Consider the following 27,988-nt stretch of genomic DNA (forward strand, 5'->3'; position numbering starts at 1 on the left):
AAGAAAAAAACTTTCCAATAAAGTAAAACCGACGATCCTTGTAGGTTCTAAGGAATATCGTATGTATTTCTCTCAAGATCTTATCAAATAATTAAAAAAAATTCTCGTGTATCTATAGACTCGATTCAATTTGCAAATCATAGAAATCATGTGACAGGTTGTGTGCGACGAATGAAAGTACAAAGTACAAGTACTTCAACAATCTATCCATACTGTTATTTAAAACAACAGGACACCCTATAGCATCATAAATCTCTTTTCATTCTTTCCCAAATGTTATCATTTATTTAGCTTTTATATATTCTACCTATGCACCAGTGTATAAAAAATAATTCTATTTTACTGCTCCCGTATTCAATTTGAAATTTGAATCTTTTCATCTTACAACAAACCTTACTAAACAAAATTCAAATCTTGAAATATTCTCTCTTTCCACACATGCGTATATAATTTTCTCACGTCGTGTCAGGGATTTCTCTTTATCAATTAATAATTCAAATATGTCATGATGAGACAATTTTGCATACATCCTTTAAATGTCTATTGACTCAATTGTTCGCATACAACAATGCATGTGCACTTTTGCTAGCAAAAATAAAAGATGGCAACAAGGACATTATCCTAGGACTCTGTTAGTAAAACACTCGTCCTTGCACATATAAGACACGTAAAAACCTTCCATCCCTATTGAACTTACGGGAAAGTACTTGTTCTTTTGGAATAAACCGAATTATACATGTATAATACACACATTCTATTGTGCTAGGGTAAAAATACTTTTCTTATTTAAGGTCTTTTCATTAGTTGATGTTAATGATGTAACATGTCATAAATTGTTTATGTGTCCAAACTATGATTGTTTTCATCTCATACTTTAAAAAATAAATATAAAATTCTTGTGATTTCTCATTTCACAGCATGAAATAGTGTCCATTGAATTAGTAAATGCGAAGTTTCGTATAAGATCGTGTAATTTAAATAGTTCTATGTATTATATACGGTAAGCTTTTCTTGTTTGTTTAATATAGTTGATGTGAAATCATGATCGCATCATTTGAAGTTTCTATTGTAGTAACGTTGGCGTACTTATAAGGAAAATGAAGTTCGTAAATTCACTAATGAAGAGAAAAGATCCTCCACCATCAAGCTCGCACATTGGTCCACACTATAAATTGAAGCTACCATGCATTTGTAGGTTCATGAAATGCACAATCCCGTTCTCTTCAATAAAATTCTGAAACAAGTAAAAGGTGTAAAAACGAATCAATTCAAAAAAGTACCTCCAAAGGCACACGCCTTCAACTATGGGGAAAATTATCAAAAAATCCTAAAACCTATTACACTTTTGCTCATTTAGTCATAAGCCTTTTAATTTTGTCAATTCAGTCCTAAACATTTTGCATTTGTGTCAATTCAGTCCTTTTGGCCAACTTTGGCCGGCTAGCACCGATGTGAACACTTTTAGTAATATTTGAATATTGGTTAGTCAGAAAAGTTTGAGGTATTGGTATTCCACAGCCACAGGGAAAAGTGAAGATATCCCTTTTTTTTTTTTTTGGGAATTTTCCCCAGAAAAATGCATGGAGACAAAAATTTTCATGTGTTCAAACTGTAGTTGACGAGAAAACAAAAGAAATAGTAACAACTAAATTAGGAAAAAGCTTGGAACTTCTCCTAGCGATATTCACTTTTCACATCTAAAACAAAATGAGTTTTATCACAAAGAGAAGAAAGTACAAAAGCCATCAAAATTGCTGTATCCACTTTCTCGCCGCCTTATGATTGTAGATTTGATTGGACCATACCATAGTCCCAAATGTGAATGTGGCCATGTGGAAAATCTTCGTGGGGGAATCATGACTTTGCTTGAAATTCGTTATTTTGGTCTCCTTACGCCACGACACACACTTCTTTAGCCGCTTTTCCGCAAAGAGATCCTAATTCATCGATCGCAAATTTGGGGGGAGCCTATACAAAAAAAGAAGAAGAGAATTTCAAAATTCAAGTGTTGAATAGCATTTGGAATCAAAGTATGCAATCATTGATGAACGTCGGCCTTTCCTTTACCTTAGTGGGAAGCAAAGGATATGACATATCCTTTGCGTGAGAGGAGGGGAAAATCGTGTTGTCTACATTAGAAGATTAATGCGAATATCTGGTTTCAGAAGAGACTGTAAACACAATGAAATTCCCAATGTTCTTTTAAAATTGTCCAAAGGGTTTCCAATTTGTGATCCACATTTGGAAGTGCAGTAGAGCAACTAGCAACATCATTAAGCCAATAGTACCACGTCGATTGGCGATGTACTATCGTGAGATGCATCAAGGTTCTTTTTCCTTTTTCTCTTTTTTATGATGCTGCTTAGCCCGAATTTTCGACTCAAATTCATGTCCAAATTCTCGACCAATTTAGGCCTAAACTTTTTCATATTGATATCAGTTCATTCTATCTCGCCAATTTTGACCGAAGATCACTAATATAGACATTAGCCACGCCAAATCTGGAAAGAGGGGCCTTGCGGGCGCTCGCCCTAGCTCGAGTGAGGCCAACTTTGTCGGCCACCAGCAAACACAAATGGGGAAGAAGAAAAATAAATAAAGAAAAAAAAGGAAATAGATAGAGAAATATATTAGAGAAATATATTTATGAGAATGTCCACGTCGGCGTTAGCCTTGTCACATAAGATGGCCGACATTCACGTTAGCAATTTGCAGCCAAAATTGGTCGTATAGACCGAATAAGTACAATGTGAAAATGTCTGGAGTTAACTTGATCTAATTGAAAAGTATAAGATTGGATTGGTACCAATATAATGGGTTTATGACTTTTTTGGTACTTTTCTCGGCAAGACGATTAGCTCTGTAGGTTTGACTTGAGGAAGCGTTCCCAGCAAGGCGATTAGCTCTATGGGTTTGACTTTAGGGAGCCGTCTTCATTGAGGTCCCCAGACGGCCGCGTCTAGACGCTGAAAAGCTCGAGCATACAAATTAGTTAAGAACGAGGTTTTTATTTCTGCAACGAGGTATTCATTCTATCGCTGGGACGGATCTAACTAAACATCTTTGACCCTACGTGTGGAATAAAAGTAAAATTAGGACGGTGTGGGCAGTGGACTTCCATGTCGTTTCACACTTTTTACGTATATATTCATGGACCCCCCCTCCATGAAACACTCCAAAAACTAATGCATGGCCATACCAATCCCCTCTGTCTCTCTCTATCTCTATCTCTATGTACTCCGAAGCTGATGAGTTCGGTTGAGGGGAGTGTTGTCTGGTTCGAGATCATTTCTCTTTGCTCTTTAGGATTGTTGATTGAGCTTCGATCACATGCGTTCATGAGAAACCGATTGGTGATTTCGGACCAGGCTTCATTCCCCTCAGCAGTTTTTCAAGGAAAGCTTTGCTATTCGAGTTGCATCGGCCGAGCCTCTTTCCGGGTACGTATCGATCGGTTCTTCCTCTCTTCTTCGTGTTTGACGGTGAGCTGATTGCCAGCGGCTCTTCTAAGCATCATACGAGATCGCTTTCTGAGCAGACAGTTTGTCGAGCCGCCGTCTTTCCTTTAGCCCTTTTTTCCCCTCTGTACCGTGTGTCAGCTGCGCGATTGATTTCATCAGAATCGATCCCTATTCGTACAAGCCGCGTGATCCATGATGCATCGATGTTTCGGCCTCGCCGAGTCTCTTCTTTGGGCGTGTGCCGGTGTGTGGATGGATGCTAGTGTCCGTGCTAGAGGAAGAAAGGTTATTAGGGTTCCGTTAGGTTTTGAGATGATGGAAATTGATTTCCTTTTGTCCACGGCTCATGATAAAGACAGGACATATGTTGATGTGTCGTGTTTACTGAATCTTAGTTTTGTGTTTGCTCGTCGATTATGTGTTTTTGTGCGTACCTAGAGAGAGAGAGAGAGAGAATTGTGGGGATTCAATCATGTTTTTCTCTAGGAAACTCAACTAAAAAGGTTCGACGAAAAATGTTTATATTGAACGAATCATAAAAGGGTTCATGATGAACTGATAGTTATAGCAACACCATCGTGTTAAAATGTTCGGCTCAAAAGGTCTAGTCAGTTTATAAATCCTTGTATAATACATGCAATGTGAGATATTTTAACAATAAAATTTGCATGTAATAATAACTTTACGTGTTACACGATATATAGCGCATCTACCTCGTGCATTAATATGTTAGAAGATGCACGTATCTTTTCCATACGAAATTTAATTACTTGATATGTAATTTATACCGAATCTAGAAAGGATATAATTTTTATTCAGCTCATCTTTGCAATTTTTTTTTTTTTTGGGTTCATGCAAAACTTATCAGTATGAGGTGGGTCATAAATTAACTCCATTTTGGGTGTAAAATTCTGACTGCAAGGACCTCAGCAGATGGCCAACCATATGTAAGGATTCGAATGGACATGTGCAAGCTCAGAATATCATTTGTGCCTTCTTGGTTGTCCTGCCTTTTTTTTGTGTCAGAATTGAAGTGATTCCTAATAAAAGGACCCACAAAGGGCCCCAAAAAAAAAATGTGTGGACAATGAGCACCAGATAACATTGCACAAAGACATCAACTGACATTTCCTATCCTCTGCTGATATCAATTTGTCAACTAGCATCTTCCTTATAACTTGATAAGCGCCAAGAATGATGTGGGTGATTTTGGAATGTTGCTTTTATGGTTTGCCTCTATATGTGATTACTCTTCTCATGGAATCTGGTATTCTCTATGCTGTAGAGCTTAAATATTGAATCGCCCGTTCATCCTACGGCTGAAACGGCCGAAATAGCCAAAGCGTCTGACAGGTCTCCAAGATTTTGCGCCAATTAGAGCTACGAATCCCGTTTCAAATTCCTTTGGGCCTTGTATTTTTATCGTAATTCGAAACGGATGTCACAAGAGTTTTGTGCATATGCTTTATGGGGTTCATGTTCATGTTACATGTTGTTGTGGTCAGATGAGTTCTTGACCATGTTAGGCTGAGATTAAGCATTTATTAGAGTATCATTGTATATAAGATGCTTAATTGCCACAAGCAACTTTCTGACCAATTGGAGACTTGGTTTGTGATAAAGGTGTGCTTGAAGAGGATGATTGTATCTGTGGAAACTAATTATAAACTAGGTGTTCTCAATTTGTAAGTGTGTGATCTTTGTACCATGTCCAAAAGGTTGTTCTTATACACGTTTGAGCTCAAAGGATGGATTGGAAGTAGATCACTGTCCAAAAAACGGCGACAGATTTTAGCACGTTCTTGATTTGATTTTATGCTGGGCTTCTGGATTGTCAAACAATATGCAATTGACAATAAAATTATTCATCTTAATCTTTTTTTTCTTAACGGGCAATAATGCAATTGGGTTGTCTTTGATCTCCAAGAAGTAGCTGATTTTTGTACATTTCACCCCCTATCAATGAATTTAACAGAGTAGTTCCAGTCTTTCTGTTTATATTAAGATCTTACAATGAATCACCTCTCGAAGTCATGAACCAAACAATTATCCCTATAATTGATGTTTCCATAACAATGTATTTAAGCACGCCACCATTGATAGATTGCCAAGTCAGCAAAATCAACAAAAGTTTGGTCATTAGACTACTGTTCTACTCTTCCTCACATATTATTCACTCAACTTTTTTAACTGATAGATGATCCCTCACTCTTTGCACGTTTTGTTTTATATATCCCTTCTTAAACACGGTATAACCAAACCTTTTCGGTCGACTAAACCCAAAGGTCAAACCAATAAGCTACCGACCTCGAGCTGAACTCATACACTCGATGCTCGAAACTTGACTCGAGATCATGCTCGAGTTTAATAAGCTTTTGACTGGTGGGGGTTGCCTATACACCGCAAGTGAGCAGGCCTAAGTATGTCCCTTCAAGGATTCAAGTGTTTACTTTACGACTGTTGAATATTTCTGAAGAATCATTAGGTGCTCAATTAAGTTTGATTAGGCTCATGAATATTAACAAGCTTGAGCTTGAGCTTGAGCTTGACTCGACTATTGATGTGTAGTTCATATTTTCCATTGACAGAAAAGCACGAGTTCCCACTCCTTGGTGAGCGAGTGAAGTCCGAGAGAGCCGCCTCAACGGGAGACTAAAGGAGGTGGTGCTCGTTAGACATCAAAGGACTTTATAATATGAGCCCATATTTTTTTATTGATAGCTTGGGCTTTGGTCGATCATCGAGATATACTCGTTTTCACTTGTAATTGAATAATATAATGAGAAGCTTTTATAAAATGAGCCCATACTTTTTAGTTGATAATTTGGGTTTGGGCTAATGATCGATATATATTCTTTTTCACTTATAATTAAGTGATGTAATAAAAGATGCGATATATTAATTGTAATCAAATTAATGAATATGTATGTTGATCCATATCAATTAAGTTGTAAATATCAATTTCACTTATAGAATAGATACTTATACGAATTAATAATGTGCTAGGAACTAGATTTGACATGAGGATTTTCGGTCCTCCGCTCTACCAACTGAGCTATCCCGACCATTCATTACACATCATCCTCATTTTACTACATGACTTAGTTCTATGTCAATTAAAAAGACGAAAGGGGTAGAAAAATTCTTATCCAGGCCCTAGAATCTTTTGGATTTTCAATATGTGTGTACGCGCTAGACGTATCCCTAGTTTAAGGGTGAATCAAGACAAACTTTGTATCTCGATTTCTCTTTTTTGCTTTTGTACTTAGTGATTATACGCTAAATCCTTACATCAACCGGTTACTCAAGTAACTCGAGGCCAACTCAAAATTAGGCAAGTCAATCTCGAGTAATCGCCGAGCCGACACCAAGGCACTTGCAAGTTACTTGATTCGATATCTGCCCGTCATGTCCTACAAGCTTGTAAACAAAGACGTACTGTCTGCATTGTCAGCTTTCCCAGAGCATTGAATAATCTCGCCGAGCCACGGGAGGGCCATCGGTCAAAACCTCTTTAAAAAACTAACGAAATCAGCAGCCGTTTCAACCTTTTTCTAGAAAATCAGTGTGAACCCACCAGAGTCACGGCGATTGACAATGTTCTTTCATGGCTTCAAACACAGATGGCAGTCAAACATGCTCAAAAATCACGGCAAAGCAGAGGTCAGAACAATAATAAACACGCTACTCTATGCCAAATTTCAAGGTCTCCAATTATTTCCCCAAAGCTCACGGCTTATATGTGTTCTCTGTTCAAACTATACATGTCCGAACGATAGTTTTCTTCTTGCATTAACCAGGACAAAGTCGCATGACAACCTCAGTTCATCATGTTAATCTTTATATTCCAAGAAAAGACTTAAGACAACTTCGCACACGACAAGCTCAATTTGACTGCAGAAACTTAAGCAGCACGCGCACTTCCTAGTCTGTGTTGGAACAAAATAATGAAAGGATAGACAGGAAGACACAAGTCCTTACAATGCTGCGCTAACCAAAACTTGGGACACTCCCCCTAGCTTCTCAGAGTCAAGGATGTCAAAAGCCTACTTCAAAATCCGCGGGACGCCACCTAACATTTGACATCACATCGCGAGACTGCAGGCAATGAAAAAGAACTGCAAGCTAATAAAAGGAGACATGTTATCTTGGTGACATTCACATCTCGGCCAAAGTTTGACAATGTGTATCGACCATACCACCTAAGCTAACAATAATGGCACATGACAGAAGTTTTATTGTTGGTCTTCCACAGCTTGAATTTCATAATTGAAATAGAATCGTCATCTGCGCTAACACCTGAGTATAATGTTGGTTTTCAGAAGGTGTCTAGTCAATTGAACATACTCATTTTGAAAAGAACATTGAAAACCAAGGGCGAAGTGAACCTTCGAGGGGAGCGACGCATATTGTTTCATCGCTCTTGCTGTCTACTTGGTCAGTAGTTCCAATTCTCAAAAGCTGCTCGTGGACATATGACGAAGTAGTGACCAATTGGTGGCCTTGTCAAAGCCATCTTTTCTTTTATTCACATCCCTCGTAATTTTTGGGGCTCTTCCATAAGGTGAGACTTAGAGCAGAAGTGCGTCTATATTCCGTTTCCCCTCCGGTCCCTTGGTATACCATGAAGACACATAGTCCCCATATACAACTTCGCGATATCGGGGAGGGGAAGAGTCGCTGATGAGCTCGGAAACAGGAGATATCTTCCTTGCCTTCGAAGGATCATGAAATGTTGCAATTGAAAGCCGTGCCCTGCTCGCATTTGTTATTGCCCGATGTTCTGCACTCCTATAGATTCCATTGGTCATAATCTGAAATAAAAGACAATCCAATCAGAAGTCCAAGGAATGAATTGAAATCTTGGGTAATAAACTCAGGTATCAATAGTCGTTTTATTGGGTTGTGTTATTGTGAGCTAAATCACTGGGTACAACTCAGGAATCGGTAACAAAAGATGTCATACACACACCAACTAATGATAATGTACTAAACTGAAGGGATGCATGAAAGAGCAACTTATCACAATAAAACAGCTTCATATATGCATATACAAACCATAAATTTGGGAGAAACTTGCTTTATCTGGCGGAGTATCCATCCTCTCATGTCTTCATAGTAACCAATGAGGACAGCATAAGTAATGTAGCTACCTCTTTGATATAAAATACTCCATAACTAAAGGCAAAAGATAACCCCATCTTTTTTGGGAGAACAATGTCAATAATAGTGTATTCAAGTTTCAGACTCCCCAAACCAATCGGGTAACACAGTGTAACAGGATTCAATCATTCTTTTTGCTTTTTTTGACAAGTGTAAATGGATGCTATCTTTAAAGGTACCGAAAGTTACCTAGACCACTAACTTTATTCGACAAGCAATTGAATCATCAAGCAAATGCTAAGGAAGCAAGCATTCGCTGCACCTTTGGAACAGCAGTTAGAAAGTTTTGGAAGACTAGAAAGAAGCACTTAAAAATTTATTTTCTTCTTAAGCAGTTTGAAAAGAATAAGAAGTTTCTGAATTTGCATCTTGTCAAAAAGTATTTAAATGCCTCTACTTGACAATAATGATTTGCCCTGATCATGAAACTCCAACATCAATTCATCAATATGAACCGAAAGATACATGTAAGCACTAAGCAAGAAGATTATGCTGATTTTAGCATAGAAAACATAAAAACCGATAGAATATCAATTACAGGCAGAGCATTAATCTAGATTTGATAACAAATAATTCTGGTTCAAAGTCAATGGGCAATGTAACTATAGTGCAATTGAAAAATAAGTCCAGCAAACATTAGCTGATATGCTAAACATAGCGGTCGAATAATCAGTAGTGCACTTGCTGACGGAAAAAAGAAATAGGAAATGTGTCGAGATGTGGAAGAGATGATTTACATATAACATGAACACATGAACCAGAGTGTGCGGTTTAATAAATCAGTAGTTTTAATTGTGATTACTCCTGAAAAAACATTTCTTCCCAGTTTCTCTTGCCCCAAGGACTTTGACATGACAAAATATTTTTACAGCAAATAGGGAATCAAACTGAACTAACCCTCCCCACTTAACATTTATCAACTCCTCTTGTTAAAGGAGAATGATAGGGCTTGAATTCAGAGTCCAGACTCCGGCAAACGTGGCATGCTAGAATGAAGTAAAAGAACAACGCAGATTGGTTAAGACCATCAATTGGTACAAAAGTAACAAGCATCTACAGTGCCTATAACAAATGACAACACAAGTCAACGAGCTTGAATTTCATCGTGTGTTGCTCTTGAATCAATGCTTTAGATTCTTTAAAACAGCATGGATAATCAAGCAACGCATTGACAACAAGAATCCAAGAGAAACGGTAAAAACCTCAGTTTGATCAGCCAAAAGGACAACAATGGCGTCTGACAACGGCTCGACTGTGACCCATTCCCCATCCTTCAAAACCTGAAGTCCCCCAACATCATCCTGGATCAAAAGGGTGATCGCGCCCATATCGGAGTGTGCTTGCAGACCAAGAGTCAGGTCTGGTTGCGGGCACGGAGGGTAATAGCTAATTGTAATGTTCTGGTAGAACTCCCCCACCGCATGCTCGATGCACAAAGTTGGCAATCCCAAACTTTCCGAAATTAGGCCTAGTAGCTGCTTCGCCAGCAACCCCATTCGATCACTGTACTCAGCCATAACTTCTCTGCTCAAACAAATATAAACCAAAGCAACCCCTCAATTTTCAACACTTGCTACTTTACTCCATCAATAATCAGTCCTCAAATTACAACACCGAACGACAAAAATTTCACAAGATTTCCTTCTTAGACCGAACCCTTTACCAACAATCGACAAAATCAAACTCACTCAAAACATATAGAATTAGAAAACAATATCAAGAACCTGTAATCAGGAGGCGAACTGGGCCAGCGAGAGGGGTCGCGACGAGAGAGAGGCAGAGTGTGGTGATCGAAGTAGTCCCTCCAGTCCAATACCGAGTCGTCGTTCTCGAGCATCCGGCTTCCGTATCCCTCCGTGGCAGAGGAGCTCGGGTCGCAAGCGTACGCGAGCTTCTCGTCCATGGAGGAATCCCCGAAGAAGGACGAGCCCACGGCGCGAGCGCGGTCGAGGAGAGAGCTGGGGACTCCGTGGTTGGTGACGTGGAAGGCCCCCCAGTCCCTGCAAGCCCGCCCGATCTGGGCCCGGACCCGGACCCGGTCCCGGTGGGTCGGATCGAGTCCGGACAGGTCGATTGCGGGAATGTTGGCGGCGGGGGCGCGAGCGGAGGAGCAAAAGGGTCGGGTTTGAGGGGGTTGGATGTACTGGGGAGGGACTTGGGGCGGGTTGGACTGGGCGATGGTTTGGACACTCGCGGCGGTTGATTTCTCCACTGCCGCCATTGACGCCATGCTTTGCTTCTGTACAAGGTCGGCATGACAATATGTGGGAATTTGTATTGATCACGCGTGATCTCATCTGTTCTCTTCTCTCTTTAAATATTTTGATTTTTTCTTGTCATAAAGTTGAGGCAACTGCACAAATGATATGATATTCATTTGTCGTATGTATATTCATGAGAGAGAAAATGATTACAGGACAGTCTTTAATTTATTGCGAGATTAACAGTCTATTTGGGTCATAAAAAAAATAACAAATAATTAGAAGTTATTACGAGGTATGTTTCTTCAAGAATTTGTAGCCCACAATATATTATTACCCTTACATCCACACAAATATTGTTATGCTGGCCAGGCCTTCCTTGAAAATCAGTAGTATATTTCATTTCACGAATAGTTTCGCTTCATATGATTTCTAGGCTGAGTTTAACGGTACAATGATCAATCTCAAAGGAAGGGGTTGAGGCTCTGTTTCCTCGCCCGACGCTCCGAATGCTTCTCCAATTTTCCTCGTGTCGCCAGGATCCCTTTAGGAACCTAGAAAAACCAAGTTAGTAGAAGCTCAAGATTATAATTTCAAAAAAAGGAGCAAGTGAGGAATTTGCTTGCTCTCGGATAAAAAAGAATGGCAAAATGAGCCCCTATTTATAAAAATTTATTGTGATTTTTGGGGAACCCAACTCTTTGAAAGTAGGGGTAATCGTTTCTCGATACGATCCGATCCCATCCATAAATCGAAAATCGGCCCGTAAAGAGCGATTTTCAATTTCTGGGATCGGGAACCGGACCAAATGGTCCTAAAACCGGACCGACCGATTCAATCCGATTCCCCAAAGGTCCAATGGAAGCGGTGGAGATCTCCAATAAATATGCAATTTTCGGTGTTCTTCTCTTTGGTTGTATGCATCTGTGTTGAAAGATGTATCACCGCCTTTTTTGAGCGATGTTTGTGCTTTTGTTTTGTTACATTTTTTTTTTTATCAATCTTGTCTTTTTTCCATTTTTTTTTATCAAATTGTCTTTTTCGGGTTTTTTCTAATTTAATTTTTTTTAAATATATTTACAAAAATATTTTTAAAAAAATTATTTACAAAAATATTTTTTTTAAAAATCATTTACAAATTTGGGTCTCGCTCGGCAATACTATTGCCGAGCGGGTGGGCTGGGGACCCAACGCAAATTTTTTTTTAATTTCATTTTTTTTATAATTATTGACACTTATAATAGTTATTTAATTTATAAATTTTTTCTTGTGAAGCTTATCTTTATAATAACATAATTAGTAATAATTAATGTAAAAATTTATTAAGATCGATAATTAATAAATAATGTTATAATTATGTAATTAATTAAGAATATTCATAAAATAAAATTGGTAAGATATATAAAAAAATGAGATTTTCATAATATATAACAATCGTCAACCGTAATTACATATACTAATGATGTTGTCCTCCTCTATGACCTCCTGTTCCGCAATCAAGTCGTCTCCGTTGTTCGGCAAGTCTAGTATTGTACCGATGTGGAGGACGAAAATCCGGATGAGTAGGATGTGTAGATGACGAAGGCATATCTTCCGTAAATATGCCGCGTCCGGATGCTACATATCCTACTGTAAGAGGGTGTTGGAAAAAAGAAGAGAAATCGGATCCATGAGGCTCAGCAAAAGTAGCCGGAGTCTACGGCGATAAATTGTTGGGAAATTGAAAAGCGGATCCCCCGTAAGATGGGCCTACAAACCGTGCGAACCTCACATTGAAATTTGAGCGGCCAAATGCTGGAGTGAACCCTTGAGTGAAATCTAAGCGGCCAAACTTTGGAGTGAACCTCGGAGTGAAATCTGTCATATGATAATCCAAGAGGTAGGGGACAACATCACCAACTGGATGAGCTCGAGTAGTCCTCCGGATTGGCTGAACAGTCTCGGGTGGATCATTATCCTACGGCTCAACGGGTGCTTCTGTAGTTGCTGGTTGGGGCGGTTTCATCATTGTTAGCCGTCTTTTCTCATTCTAAGTGTATAACATTGCCCTAGCTATATTCCCCACACCCGCCCAGGAATGGCGAGATAGATTGACGTTATCTATTATATGTAATATTTGTTCGACGCCATCACCTTGATAATGATATCAAAATTAACAAAAGTTATGAAATGATAATAAATCATGTTACTAAAAAATAATTAATGAATTAAATTGAAAGTATTTGCACGAACCGTTACACCCATTGCAGCCCCCGAAATAGAAACTCACCTCTGGGTATGTTTACGGTACCACTCCATATATCATGAATGATAGTGAAGTGCCTCTGTTGCATGATCAACATTGACTATGTAATTGATACGACGATCTCACATATCAATCCACCGTATGTGTTTACCTACCCAATCATTCCCAACTGGCCTTAATTCAATATCATGCAATGCCGCATGATCACGCGGATGAGCAGGTATTGGCTGCTGCATACCGAATTGATGAAGTACTCGGTCCGGATAATGTCACTCAACTATCCAAGAATGGATGAGTGGGACACGAGTCCTCCAACTATCTTGTCTCTACCGGCAGTAATATGGTAGAGCCTCCAGAATGTCATTGGGGTAGGGTTGCCAAATAATCTAGTATCGTAATAAAAAATAAAAAATTAAATCAACATTTAATTTATAAGCTAAAATTATATTAAACTTGTTGATTGCTATCATTACTTACGTCTTATAATCCCATTTTATCAAGTTGATAGCGCAAATGTGTCAACGTATGTATGGGAACCTCTGTTGTCAATAGGCATTGACTCCGGCCGCATAAACAAAAAAAGAAGAAGAGATTTTCATATATTATACGCACTGGAAAGAATTAATGACTCACGAACTAAAAAAATAATAAATCACTTATCGACTACCGAGAGGTGCATCTTCTAAAGGATCACAATCCGCCGGGGATGAGGGGACACATCTAAAGTGCTCGCATGCCTAAATTTGCAATACATGTAGGGCACTCCCAATTTGATGTTTTGATAGATCGGTTGCACTACATAGCTCCGGATATAACTATGCAAGCTCTGCTGAACCCCAACCGTACTGCGTATGGTTGTTGAGGTCCGCCGCCAGTGGAAGAAATAGCAAACTAACCCGTGCCCTTGATTTATTCGAAAAAATACACCCTTCAATTAGACGGAGAATGAATGCCCTGGCATGTTGTACTATAATGACGTCATCGGCATCCGGAGGCAGATCATCAAAGTGTTACCTTAGCCATCCTAAGTTTATCTGCGTCCCACGCAAATTAGGTGGGCGAGCACCAAGTGGATCATCACGGAGAGTGCCCCAATTGAAATCAGCACGGCCAAGAATCGCACGTCCATCTATGGGAAGTCCTATGAACACCGCTATATCCTCAAGCGTGATCGTATATTCATCTTCCGACATATGAAATGTGTGAGTCTCGAGTCTCCACCACTCGACCAACACAATAATCAAATGCCAATCTAACTGAAAATAGCCCATCATATAAACTCCATAAAATCTCAAAGCTTGAAGATACGGGAGTATGCGTGGATCAAATTCATCCACGTGCAACATGGATCGCCGACATCTAAGGAGTGCATTTTGATCTACCCGTGAAATGTGATATGAACTGTTAGTAGCAATTTTGATATAGTGTTACGAATGACAGATGAACTACTAAATTTCTCAATTACCCGAGCGTTTCATATGGTCTCCGATCTATGTCGGGCTTGTTGTGTAAGTAGTGAATCATCCCGAGGTCCCGGCTGAATATGAGTCCTTTGTGCTATATTTACAATTGTGATATTATCTCCATCATCAAATTAACATATCTAATGTATATATGGAACAGAATAAATGAATAAATATCATGCAACCGTGATATTATAACATCACAATAAATTAATATATAAAAGGGTACACATTATTCAGTATAGGTAATTTACATAATTCACGTAAGTTTGCTAATGTATGATGTATTACGTAATCGCGAAATGAAATGCACATGCGGACGCATAAACAAAACCCGAATACAATGAAGCAAGATGACCTAGGATATCATAAAAACAAATATCACATAAATGAAAACCAAATTACACAACGAGTTCAAAGAAAATGGATACGGTAGTATGGGGTTCGAAGCTTACAACAAAAGACTACCAAAAGGAATCCCACAGACGGGTCCAAAATACCCCTAATCCTACGAGGGCATCAAAAGGTAGATATATAGCTACATCTAGAGGTCAGGCCCACTATCCTCAGATAAGTCCTCATCAGCTATGGGGTCGTAGTCCGTAGAAGCATCTCGGTCTTCAGCCTCATCGTGGTCGGACTCGACGTTCAGTAGGGCCTCCAACTCGTCCTCCATCTCAGGCTCGGACTCGGAAGGTTCTCCGGGCGCGATGTTTGCATTAGAGGGCTTGACGATCTCATCATCTCCAAGGGGTTTGGGGGACTCCAACCGCTCCCCTTCGGGCTTCGGCTCAAGGTCGAACACTTCACCTGTCGGGGGAGTTGCACTAAACCAGCCCGGAATAATATCGGTAGGTATATCATAAGTCTTAAGCGGTCCATGTTCTGCTTCTTCCTCTCTATAGAACCAAGCTTCAAAGGTATGGGGGTTCTAGTAATCGCCCCCTTCATCGATCCAGACTATGCTTCCCTTCCTAATGTAGGCCTTATCCTCGCCTACTAGGTACTCAGTGATAATCGTGTTAATATCCATCGGTACCCCAAAACGCTTTGGCGGCATAGCTAGAGGTTAGGGTCTGAAAAAGGTCGTACCACGGCGGGGTGAGATTTCATCTTAATAAGTCTACCCTAAACAGTTACTAGGCCAATAGTACTTCTAAACAATTCTAAAATGCGCCATATACAACCATTAGTAACCAAGCGACGATGCATCGACAACTATTCAAGGATTAATATACAAGTGGAACTACGCTTCATACTATAGCATTTCAAGCAACATAGATTGACAAGTCTATAGAATGTTAGGATGCAACTAATCATCGAATATTAAGGCTCCAAGATCGAGTATTAAATGCATCAATAAGTCAAGTCGTCCTATCCATGACTACATTCTATAACCGAACATAACTCATCTCAATTCACTCAGCCTTTTATCGAGAGTTGCGGTCGAAATTCGGAATGTCACACGACGTGTGTGCACAAGTACTCCTGTTATGCCCCGATTTCCCACATATCGTGCAATAGATACGAGAATTGCTACTACTCGGCGTCCTCCAGTCCATTTCATTACGTATACGTGATGCACGGGGTCTTCCTTTCTTCCTAATGAGTCTCGGGTTTAGCATTAATGGTAGTGCATCGGGTTCGGACCCGTACTCAATATGCCCCATCGGATAAAACATATACTCATAGCATTGAAGAGTTTTATCCAGCGTGTAGCACTCATCTACGTACGGCTCGCAATCAATTCCATATGCTTGATATGCTGCAATTACATGGGAACATGAAATTTTAATCTCTTGAAATTTTTCACATGTGTACGTTCGCAAGACAAGGCGCACTATCTGTTTATGGCCCCCTGATCCTTTTGATCTGTCACGTCCATTTTTAACTTCGAAAATCCCTTCATCGTAGTCGAAACATGTAACTTTGTGCCTATTTGAACGTTAACCGTTTTCCCCGAGCGTCCGACTAGCAAAATGTGTAAATACATGTTCTTGGTCCTTCTGCATCCTGTACATTGTTTTTCTTGTATCAAAATAGTAGACCAATTGATAGAATATCTTCTCCATCATAGCTTTTATTGGCGTACCACGATAACCCTTCAGCATGCCATTGATCGATTCAACTAAATTTGTTGTCATCGCTCAATATCTTCTCCCTCTATCATAAGACTTCGTTCATATATCCCTTGGAATCTGGTCACACCATGTAGCCGTGCGTGCATCCATACCCCTAATTTCGTTCATGATACGATTGAACTTTTGCTGTTGATTCGCGTCATCCGTATATTACAATAATAATTAGTACTTCATTCTTAAATATTGTGAATACGTATTTTCCTCAAATTTTAAAATTTTCAAATTCACCCGTCGCTTCAATAAGGGCTTTGCCTTCGGCATTTTTGAATTGTTTGTTATAGTTGCTTACAAAATGACGAACGCAATATCTGTGGTGGCCATATGGAGGACGCCACCCCGTTGTCTCCATTGCTCTTTTAATCCCCATATGTCCGTATGATATTACACAAATATTGTCCCTACTAGTGATACATGTCCGCAAGTGAGTCATAAACCAAGTCCAATTATCAATATCTTCCCGATCGACTATAGCAAATGCCAACGGAAATATATAGTTGTTGCCATCAAGTGACGCTGCTACAAGGAGTGTTCCTCGGTATTTTCCGTACAAATGAGTACCATCAACAATTATCACAGGCCGACAACTTGCGAAGCCTTCAATCGTCCGCTTGAAGGTCCAAAACATCCGGTTGAAAATGGTGCAGCTTTCATCTATGTTTATGTGATCATCGATCACAAAATGAGAACCTAGATTCCTTACTATCATTTTGTTCATAAACTTTCTTAACATACCGTACGATTCATCCCATCTTCCAAAAGCTTCAACAATCGCTATTTGTTTAGCTGCCCGGATTTTCTGGTAAGTAGGTTCGAAGTGCGGCTTGTCTTGAATCTTCGCCATTAATGCCTTGATTCTGATATTTGGTTGGGTGGTGACCATTGCTTTTATCCGGCCGCATATGTATCTCTGATCAAGTTGTCGATGATCCCGTGACATTTGAGGATGACTACATGTGTATGGCCCATTGTACTTAACTATTTCTAAAATAGGGTATTCGTTTTATTAGACGCGCGGAGCCTCCAATCACATGGCCCATTCCGATTACCACACCTTATCACATATTGGGACTTATTTGTGACATCGCTGCGAAAGTGATGATTTCTTATTAGAGAGTACTCTTTCGCAGCCAACTATAATGTGTCCCGTAATGGAAATAACATGCCAACATCAAATTCTTTTGATGGATCAAATAACATACGCTTCAGCTTGGCTCTTGTATCGACTTGCATCATATCAAAGTAGATCTCTGAATATGGCAGTGGATGTACCAACGACAATATAGGATTACTACAATGTGTGACGTCCCAAGTCGTCACTTCTACCGATTAAAGGCCTGGTTTGTGTTAATAAATTAATAGAACAAGAGCACATGCATTTTACTAAAAATAAAGCACTACCAACCGAAACTATAATGAAGATAAGCTCAGCATAATATATATTTATATATATTTATATAAAGTTTAGGACATGTAGGGTCCCTAACAGAATACCATCACTATAGTTATGTAACAAAAGATCACGTACATATTCGTATATTTACACACATGAATACTAGTATCATGAGTTAGTCGGCATGTCCGGGATGGCATAAGGTATCTACTCCTGCCCTATAAACAAAAGTCGCCGAACTCCAAAAATGAGTCAGTATGTCAAACTCCAAATCCTCAGTCCTTTGATGGGTCGGTCATGATCAGCTCCTCCTCAGTAGGCTCCTCCTCCACAAATGGCTCGGGAGATGGAATAGGCTGAACAGGTGTTGGCACAATCGGCTCCGAGGGCGCATCAAAGATATGCTCGGGAAAGGGTTTGACTAGATGCTCCCCTACACGTATATATAATGCATACCAACGATGCGGTACTACACCATGGGGGGCTCCCTCATCTACCCAAAGCGTAGATTTGTACATAACAAGCCTAATGTGAGGAACATCTAGATGTACCAAGTCGCAGTACTCAGCTATAAAATCTACAGGGACACCAAAGCGTCTAGCTGGGACTGCCGCCATCGAAGCTAATCTGAAAAGTTAAACCACAACGTGGGTGAGCACAAGGCTTAGCAAGAAAAACGTCCAATTGCATCGCACCTAACTTGGAGCCTCCAAATCATATGTCTTGAGTTACGGGATATGAGCTTATGTAAAACAAAAAGAATTAAAACCAGTTTGGATAAAATTCTTAGTTAAACACAAGTAAGACCAGCTCATGTATCATAGGTCAAACTAACACTACAACTTTGAATGCGTGCGTATGGGTAAGGATAATATGCAACAATGCATGCTTAACATGAATTTTACTTGATACGCCAACCTCCGTCATTCAGAAGTTGACTCACTTTACAATCCTCTACTCTGAGGCTCCACGGACAATGGCTATAACAATGCGAGCACACATGCTCAAGTGTCCCCTCTACTCCGAGGCTCCACGGACCAGTTATAGCAATTTGCTCAAGCGTCCCCTCTACTCCGAGGCTCCACGAACATCAGCTTAAGCAATCTCCGCACATAGCTCAAGGTTTCCCATATTCACTTCATATTTACTTCCAACACAATAGCGAGTTCACATGATATGCCATGACATGTAGTGACGTGAAATACTTCGATGAACAATTCCTCGTACTCGTTGTTAAGTGATGTATTTAGAGTATCAAGTCAATATACTACAAGTGCCACGAATTAGGTCATAAAGCATGAAAATCATGACGATATCACTCTAATACAAACTAACCATGCTACGTAATGGGTACAGAATTCCATTCAAGATCACCGAGCAAAATCCCACCTTATCCAATATCCAATCTTTAATAAGAGTAGTAATCCTAGACACATCAGTACATATACTCGGTTTGCAAACATATCTTCACTTAAATATATTTAGCATGACAACAACAGTTTGTGGAAGAACTTATTTAAAAATTGCATGAGTTGGACTTCAAGTAGACATCGAACATAATTTCACAAGATAAGCCATTTTTCCTCTCTCATTCCTCTAATTACAAGGGCTCCCATTTCACTAAGGGCTGCCAATCTTACGAGACCTCCCTCATTGCTAACGCCACTCTCGTAACACATCCCTAACATCGTGGTTCCTTGGTCCGTAATTTTCTGCAACACCCTATTTTGGTATTCTCCTAGCTACACCAACTATGACAAAAAAAATACCTTGCTGTCAATTCTGTGTACATAGCGGGCAGACCTAAATCAGGACCACATTCTAACAAATTTACGGACATCACGACTACACGAGTCAATTGGAAGGATTTCTTGCCTTTTTACCTGAGGTAATCCACCGTTCGCCGCGTCCTCCCACCTGTTATCACTACTGGACCGCCCTGAGCTCTTCACCTACAGCTATTGTCCGACGAGAATGCAGATGGAAAACCAGAAAAAAAGGAACCTCTTCATTAGCTTGGTCTAGCTATTTATAAGGTGATAGAGGTAAGTGAGATTGGACATTTTATGTGACAAGTGGCACCTTGCATGTATGGATTTTCTTAATATTTAACCAGCTGTCCAACATTCACTAAACATGCATTAGAACCTTGCCACTTGCCATAATCCTTTCCTAGTTACCTAACTCACCTCCACTTGCCTCGCCTTTCTTCCTGTAACACATTTTTTTTTTTTTCTTCCATGTGTTTACATGCAAATGAGTGAAAGACTTCCTGGTGTTTACACGTATATTCCCAAGTCTAAGTGTAATGTGGACATTAATCCAACTCAGGATGTGGTGGAGGTCAAGTCTCCAGTGATCTCATGTAGCATAAATCCTCAACCTTGATCAAAGTAATAAATTTTTTTTTATACTTCTTCGAACCCTTTCCGTGGACCTTTCTTATAAAATGGACCTCATCGAACCCAAAATATTTCACTATATCGGTCCCTACTACATGCGATCAATTCTATGCATACTTTCCTCACGTTCTCGATCTTATGAGATAAGTTAATTTAATCCAATCTCCTCTAATTAATTGATATGCTAATGACATGAGTCCTCTCATCATCAGTTAACTTTTACAACCATTTCAATCCTACCCGACCATTTGGAATCTATCGGGAGTAGGATGTCACACAATGGGTGTTGTAGCAAGCCTCCATATTGTCATCTCCAATATCTTTCTCATCACTGTCATTAGTGTCTATCCATTCATCATCTTCTTCATCGCTATCATCTCCATCATTATCATCATTATGATAATGGTCCACGTCTTGATTATGCACACCAACTTCATTTTCACCAATATTACAACCTTCCTCACCTGAATCATTTATCACTTGGTGTTCAGCTATGGTGTTCGATTATGGTTGCATAAAACTGTAAAAATCCCGTAGCACCAATCTCAAGTGCAAATTGCTTGATCATCCTAATGGTACCATCATCACGCACCTCCATGATGTCGTATATGACACAATTCGATGTTAAAATCGGGAATCTATATATCGCCTTATGAATATACTGGTTGGGTGTTATATTCAACGCACTCTCTATCGTAGCACGTAACTCATCAAATGTTGATATGTTTGCAAACTCGAACATGATAGATTGTTCGCCTTCGTAATCATGTCCATATTCTTTTTGCACTATTCTACCTTCCCAGTATACAATCGCAACTAATGCGGATGGCATTTCGCTAAATAAAGAAATTGCAAATTATTTCGCACATACAATTCAGTAAACATTGTCCCCAATACCTTAACAAATTAATGTTATAACAATTAATATATTAAATGAAATGAAATAAATGTATTATATAGCCCAAAGGGCTTTGATAATGTGTGATCAAAGTGCATGAGCAAATAAAAAAAATTTAGGAGCCAATTTGTCAAAAAGGGAAAAATCATCATTTTCAAAAGTACGGAAAGTCAAATTACTGAAATAAGGATTTAGCCAGTTGATTGTGGCCATTTACTATTTTTCAGGATTTCTCGAAATTTTAGTCATTTTTTGGGAGAGATTTTCCCAAAAGGGCAAAATTGTTATTTTTTTTTTAAATCGGGGGGCCAAATATCAATAATAGTCCATGACTAGTTGATTTTGCAATTTATTATTTTTCGAGATTTCTCGAAATTTTACCCATTTTTTTGGGAGAGATTTTCCCAAAAGGGCAAAATTGTTATTCTTTTTAAATTCGGGGGCCAAATTTCAATAATAGTCCATGGCCAGTTGATTGTGGCCATTTACTATTTTTCGGGATTTCTCGAAATTTTACCCATTTTTTCGGGAGATATTTTCCCAAAAGGGAAAATTTGTTATTTTCTTTAAAATCGGGGGCCAAATATCAATAATAGTCCATGGCCGATTGATTGTGGCCATTTACTACTTTTCGGGATTTCTCGAAATTTTACCCATTTTTTTTGGAGAGATTTTCCCGGAATGGCAAAATTGTTTTTTTTTTTTAAATCGGGGCCAAATATCCATAATAATAGTCCATGACCAGTTGATTTTGCCATTTACTATTTTTCGGGATTTCTCGAAATTTTACCTTTTTTTTGGAAGAGATTTTCCCAGAATGGCAAAATTATTATTCTTTTTAAATTCGGGGGCCAAATATCAATAATAGTCCATGGCCAGTTGATTGTGGCCATTTACTATTTTTCGAGATTTCTCGAAATTTTATCCATTTTTTCGAGAGAGATTTTCCCGGAAGGACAAAATTGTTATTTTCTTTAAAATCGGGGGCCAAATATCAATAATAGTCCATGACTAGTTGATTGTGGCCATTTCCTATTTTTCGAGATTTCTCGAAATTTTACCCATTTTTTTGGGAGAGATTTTCCCATAAGGGCAAAATTGTTATTTTTTTTAAAATTGGGGGCCAAATATCCATCATAATAGTCCATGACCAGTTGATTTTGCCATTTACTATTTTTCGGGATTTCTCGAAATTTTACCCATTTTTTTGGAAGAGATTTTTCCGGAAGGGCAAAATTGTTATTCTTTTTAAATTCGGGGGCCAAATATCAATAATAGTCCATGGCCGGTTGATTGTGGCCATTTACTATTTTTTGGGATTTCTCGAAATTTTACCCATTTTTTCCGGAGAAATTTTCTCGGAAGGGCAAAATTGTTATTTTCTTTAAAATCGGGGGCCAAATATCAATAATAGTTCATGGCCAGTTGATTGTGGCCATTTACTATTTTTCGGGATTTCTTGAAATTTTACCCATTTTTTTGGGAGAGATTTTCCCAAAATGGCAAAATTGTTATTTTTTTAAAATCGGGGGCCAAATATCCATAATAGTTCATGGCCAGCTCATTATGGCCATTGCAGCAATGAAATTTTCGAATTGTCAATGAATTTTTTCGATTTTTTTCCTTTTCTATGCTTTTAATCAATTTTTAATTTTTTAATTTTTTTATTATTCGAATTTTCAAATTATTTTAAAAAATTATTTTTTCGATTGGGTCAAATTCGGCTTGCGATTCTCGAGTCATATGATAACCTAAAAATGAATATGGACATAATTGCGAAAATGAGTCCAAAAAAAATTTAACGAGATTAGGCCAAATTTTTTTATTTTCCATGTCTCCAAGTACGCTATCTTGTTCTCCTTCATGGCTTTATATAACGGCTCTAACTGTTAATTTTTTTTTTAAAATAGAGCTGCTACAGAAAGCCATGAAGGAGAACACGATAGCATACTTGGAGATAGGGTAAATAAAAAAGTTCGCCCTAATCTCATTGATTTTTTTTTAATCGGGTCAAATGCGGCCCACATTTCTCGTATTATCTATATGATAACCATTTTTTTAGTTATTTTCCTAAAAATTCATTTTAAACTCCTAAAACAATATTTACATTTACAAAAATTTAAAACAAATTACTAATAACCTATATGTAACATAGATGATTCAGATATAAATAAAAATCACATAAATAAATCTACACTTACGAAACCGCAAAAAATAATGAAAAATAAATTTCCCTCAAATTATCGAGAGAGCGCACGTCTTGAATGAGGAGCTCAAACTGTGAAGAAAAAGTACCAAATTAATTTAAATATTAACATAAAAACGTAGTACTAACAACATATAAATAAAAATTCATACTTAACTATAAAGAAAAGTATCTAAGGGAGAGCACTTGAAGGACAGTAAGAGCGTCTAAGAGAGAGAGAGAGAGAGAGTTTGAAAGAGAGAAGAAATGATAGAACATTTTGATATGGACGAAGAACGTTTGAAAGAGAGGGAGAGTGACAAAGCCTTTGGAAAGAGAGAAGAAATGAGAGAACAAGAGGAAGATTGAATTTAAAGAAGTGAAGAGGGGAGTAGGCACAAAACGTAAAGCATCTGCATGCTCGCAGCTCCCGACGCTGCAGTGCGCAAAATGCGGGGGAGAGGAGAGCCCCCACTCTTGCTCGGCAGCTTCGCAAACGAAGTCAGGGCGGCGGGCGTTGCCCCCTCCCTTTCGAGGCACAAACATACACGGAGGGTGCCACACGGAGAGCGAGGAAGAGTGTCACAAAGAGAGAGGTGGGAGAGAGAGGGGGGGCTATCGCCCCGCTCGGCAGCTGCTGGCTGGCGAGCGGGCCCTTGGGGGCCCACCCCCACAATTGCCAAGTGAGACCCAAATTTGTAAATAATTTTTTAAAAAAAATTATTTTTGTAAATATTTTTTTAAATAATTAAATTTGAAAAAAACCTGTCTTTTTTCCATTTGATTTCTGTTTTTTGTTTGTGTCTTGAAGCTACTCTGTCTTGTTCCTCTTCTTCCTCCTGACGATCTGCATTCCATTGGCAATGGTGCTTTGAGTGATCGATTATTACGGTCACATTTAAAAAAGAACAAATAAAAAATAATCAATCTAGTCCTCACAGTCCGGTTCCTCCTCCGAAATCGAGAATCGGATCGAAAAATCATGAATTTCTCTTTTTTTTTTTATATTTAAATCGGGACCCGAATCGATGCCCCCAAGAACCAAATCAAACCGGGTGGTTCAGTCTTGGTATCTTTTTTTTTTTTCCTGGTCACCGTTTTTTGAAAAGGCGCAAAATTCCTTCAAATAATCAGTTCAGCTCTTTGAAATGGCACAAAATATCTTCAAACGGTCGGTTAGGGCTGATCCCTTCAAAGGGTCGAATTGGTCCACCAAGCATAGTCGTAGTTGCAAGTTGATTCCCCATTCTATAAGTTAAAAAATTTAGTTTTGACCGTGGATTTGACTGCTCGTTTCTCTCTGATCCAGTGTTCGATTGGCACTATTATTGTGACCATGGCAAGTGCTACATTATCTGATTTCTGAAAATGTGTCGAGATTGTCGATTTTCGCGAAATGGGCCTAATGGGCAAGAAGAGATAAAATCTTACGAAATTTGTCTCAAGAAAATTGTGATTGAAGTGATTCTCGAGGCATTGGAAAGCTTACGATCATGTCTTCATGATCTCACCATCGAATCGGTGATAACCTTAATTTTCTTGATAATTTCGTGATTGAATGATTACGGACAAATGTTGCAATTTATGGAGATCCGATCCGTCCGATTTCATCAAATTAGGTATCGGTGGAAGCTCTCACATAGCACGATCCAAGTATATTCTTCAATCAAACATTTGCCGACGTTGACTTTTGGTCAAATCCTGGTGTTGACACATAATTTTTCTCTCAAATGGCCTCTCTTGAGCTATTCTAGCCTTTGCTAGTATCGTGTTACCTGTTAGTGACTTTCAAGCGCTGATTACATGATGGTCATTTTAGTGATTTCTTAGCTTCTGCGGGGAGCTTTGGCCAAAAAATAAGGAACTACATCCCTTAACATTGCTTGCAATGTTAGGGGTGACATGATCGATCCATGCCGTCCAAATAAAAAACGAACGGCCCGGATTGATTCACATCAATTTTTTAAAATTTTGAAATTTCTCACCAAAAAATTTCACCCCTTTTTAAATGGTGGTGTGGATGAATCCAGGCCGTCATACCGCTCATTTCTTCTTTTAGCTGAAAAGTGCATGCAAGATACTCCTTTGCTCTCTCTCTCTCTCTCTTATGTAATGAAGTTGACACTGTTTGAAAGGTCTGTCAACTCTTGAAAAGTCACAAAGCACTTTTGCATTTTGTGAAGGGTAGAACCTAACCTTGAGGTTAGTATTTGCACACCTTGAAGATTCATTTTTTCTATTGTAATGTTAGCAGTTCTCAACAGGATTGAAACTCCAATTTTTCCAACAAAAGAGCCTTCTGTTTCACCATTCAAAGGGGCCATACGTTATGACACCCAAAGTCTTATATCGGCCGAGTGAGCCCTTGTAGTGTTCTTCATAAGTAAGATTCATCCCCGAATTGTCATTGCATGGTGTGGTTGCTTCGAGTTCCTTTTAAGAGTTTGGCCCACGCAGAATGAGTCGAGGTCATTACAGGTAATATCATAACATAACCCTCTCTGGTAGATGTTTGGTTCTTTAACAAACTAGGCCCCGAGCTAAACCGACGTGGTTGGGGAGTGATCGCATGAGCAACCATGTTCGATTTAATTGCGGCTCTTAATAATACTTCAAGGATGGCGAAAGGGGCAAAGAATAAAGGATGTATTGTTGCTCAATCATGAAATTTTAATCATGGCAACGAGGGTACCATCATGTTACTCATAAGAGACTCCATCTCACAGATTTATGAAGCGATATATAGAAGCAGTGGTTACATCCACAACTAAGTATCTCATCAAAATAAAATGAGATTACAACTTTGTTATTTCATCATATCACACAACAGCTATGTAGCGAGGAGGAATTATCCATCCACAAACAACTTATGGTAAAAAAAAAATATGTCTATTGCGTATACAAGTACGTATACACAAAAATAATTTAGATGCATCAACTTAATATCCAGCAAGAAGTAAAATGATGTAGTATAATCTTTTGGCTCTTGACCTTCTATTAATCATCTAGTGTCGGAAGCTACACCAAATTGGAGCACTGGAGCCGGGTATGCGTTCGGTGGAGCCTCGGCGTGGCCCGCAAAGTTCTTGTGGCTAACGCACGGTGGCCCGCCTCCCTTGGAAGTGTAGGCACACCCGTTCCCTGGAGGTCGGACTGGACCCTTTTGCAGAGATTGCAACAGCATGTTACCTTCCTTGATATAATGTAATGTTTCTTCTTCTTTCTCTACGTCTGCTTCGTCTAACCCTCTCGAAGCCTCGTGCAATTGCACGTTCACTAGCAAAAGAAGTGCCAGGGCTAGGGCAACTGCATTTTGGAACTTCATCTCTCTCTCTCTCTCTCTCTCTCTCTCTCTCTCTCTGGGGTAAGCGAAAAGCTTAGGATTGGTTTGTTTGATTAGCAAATTTTGATGCTTCAGGAGGAAGGGACATTGAGGTATTTATATTGCTCCCTGTCCAACTTTTTCATGACTTCAAACCGTCACTTTGACCGACGTGTTTTGAACTTTGAATGTCATAAACGAGATAGGAAATTTGGTGGTAATTCTAAGAGAGAGAGAGAGAGGTGCGGTTTGGAAAAATTCTCGCAAGGCTTATGAATATATAGAAGTATACGCCAACTTGATCTCGTTATTTCGTAGACTTTGATCCGACTAAATTCTTTGAAGAAAAAGTTTGATCTCGTTTGTTCGAGCAGTTGATTATTAAACCACGCATTTATCTAAAATTGTAAGCTTTTAGAATAGTTGATAGGGGTCCCACAAAATTTCACATGGTATTAGAGCAGGAGGTTTTGAGTTTAAATCTTTCTAGGCCCCAATTTGATCCCCTAACGAAATATTTCCATTCTTACTACTAGGCAAAAAAATAAAAAACCAGACTAATCGTGAGGGAGGGTATTAGAGTAATTAAATATATTAAATCACGCATTCATCTAAAAGCTTAAGTTTCTAGAACTATTGACAATGGTCTCATAAAATCTCATGCCGTGATCATAGTTGAATGTGATTTTGTTGATCCTATACTGATTTTTACTTTTCTTTATTGTTGTCTGTGATACGTAATTATAACTTCGCCGCTCAACTAACAAGTTAGACGAATTCGTTCAATACATATGCCGGGTCTCGTATGTTTTCTCGCGGACCATGATCTTTTGATCAATGACTTGTGTAAGCTATTAGGTTTGAATAGAATCAAAGGTCTATCTTTTTTCTGGGAAAATATAACAAAAGTCTGCATACGTGATCGAGGAGATTGAACGGGTCAAAGAGGAAGGAAAAAGAGAGAGAGACAGAGACAGAGGTTTGAACATCAAAGTGATAAAAGCTTTTTCCATACGTCCCCATGGATGAGCATGGAAGATCAATTCGTTATTGTGGAAACTTCCGACAGCTCAGGCACGTTGGTTGTTTGCCACAAGATGAGCTTTTGAATATTCAA

The 27,988-nt window shown here is 39.0% G+C and overlaps 1 protein-coding gene and 1 long non-coding RNA gene across 3 annotated transcripts; one reads left to right on the plus strand and one right to left on the minus strand.

The window, feature by feature from the left end:
- The first annotated feature begins 3,212 nt into the window (after positions 1 to 3,212).
- LOC125315586 lies at positions 3,213 to 4,521 on the plus strand. Its single transcript, XR_007198756.1, has 3 exons — positions 3,213 to 3,444; positions 4,330 to 4,335; positions 4,384 to 4,521. It is a non-coding gene; the product is annotated as an uncharacterized LOC125315586 (long non-coding RNA).
- Positions 4,522 to 7,580: 3,059 nt separating this feature from the next.
- LOC115726043 (jasmonate-induced oxygenase 4) lies at positions 7,581 to 27,108 on the minus strand. 2 transcript variants are annotated; one of them, XM_048280356.1, is made up of 5 exons: positions 27,094 to 27,108; positions 24,062 to 24,065; positions 10,349 to 10,863; positions 9,827 to 10,148; positions 7,581 to 8,275 (listed from the first exon to the last, which is right to left on the minus strand). In XM_048280356.1, exons 3-5 carry the CDS (start codon positions 10,852 to 10,854, stop codon positions 8,033 to 8,035), a joined length of 1,071 nt encoding a protein of 356 aa, XP_048136313.1. In that variant the 5' UTR covers positions 10,855 to 10,863; positions 24,062 to 24,065; positions 27,094 to 27,108; the 3' UTR covers positions 7,581 to 8,032. The 2 variants fall into 2 exon arrangements, with proteins under 2 accessions (XP_048136313.1, XP_048136314.1); XM_048280357.1 differs by lacking the exons at positions 7,581 to 8,275; positions 24,062 to 24,065; positions 27,094 to 27,108 and adding an exon at positions 8,283 to 9,126 and having other exon boundaries at positions 9,758 to 10,148; positions 10,349 to 10,854.
- Between the last annotated feature and the right edge of the window lie 880 nt (positions 27,109 to 27,988).

The sequence above is a fragment of the Rhodamnia argentea genome, chromosome 6 (assembly GCF_020921035.1).
Source record: "Rhodamnia argentea isolate NSW1041297 chromosome 6, ASM2092103v1, whole genome shotgun sequence".
NCBI lineage: Eukaryota > Viridiplantae > Streptophyta > Magnoliopsida > Myrtales > Myrtaceae > Rhodamnia > Rhodamnia argentea.

Bases quoted from the DNA above. Each gene is read 5' to 3' on its own strand.
- LOC115726043 (XM_048280356.1), bottom strand. From the start codon at position 10,854: ATGGCGTCAATGGCGGCAGTGGAGAAATCAACCGCCGCGAGTGTCCAA. The intron at 10,149-10,348 runs GTTCTTGATATT...TTGTTTGAGCAG, and splicing joins AGTTCGCCTCCTGATTACAG to AGAAGTTATGGCTGAGTACA. The intron at 8,276-9,826 runs GTTTTTACCGTT...CTTTTATTTCAG, and splicing joins TTTTGGCTGATCAAACTGAG to ATTATGACCAATGGAATCTA.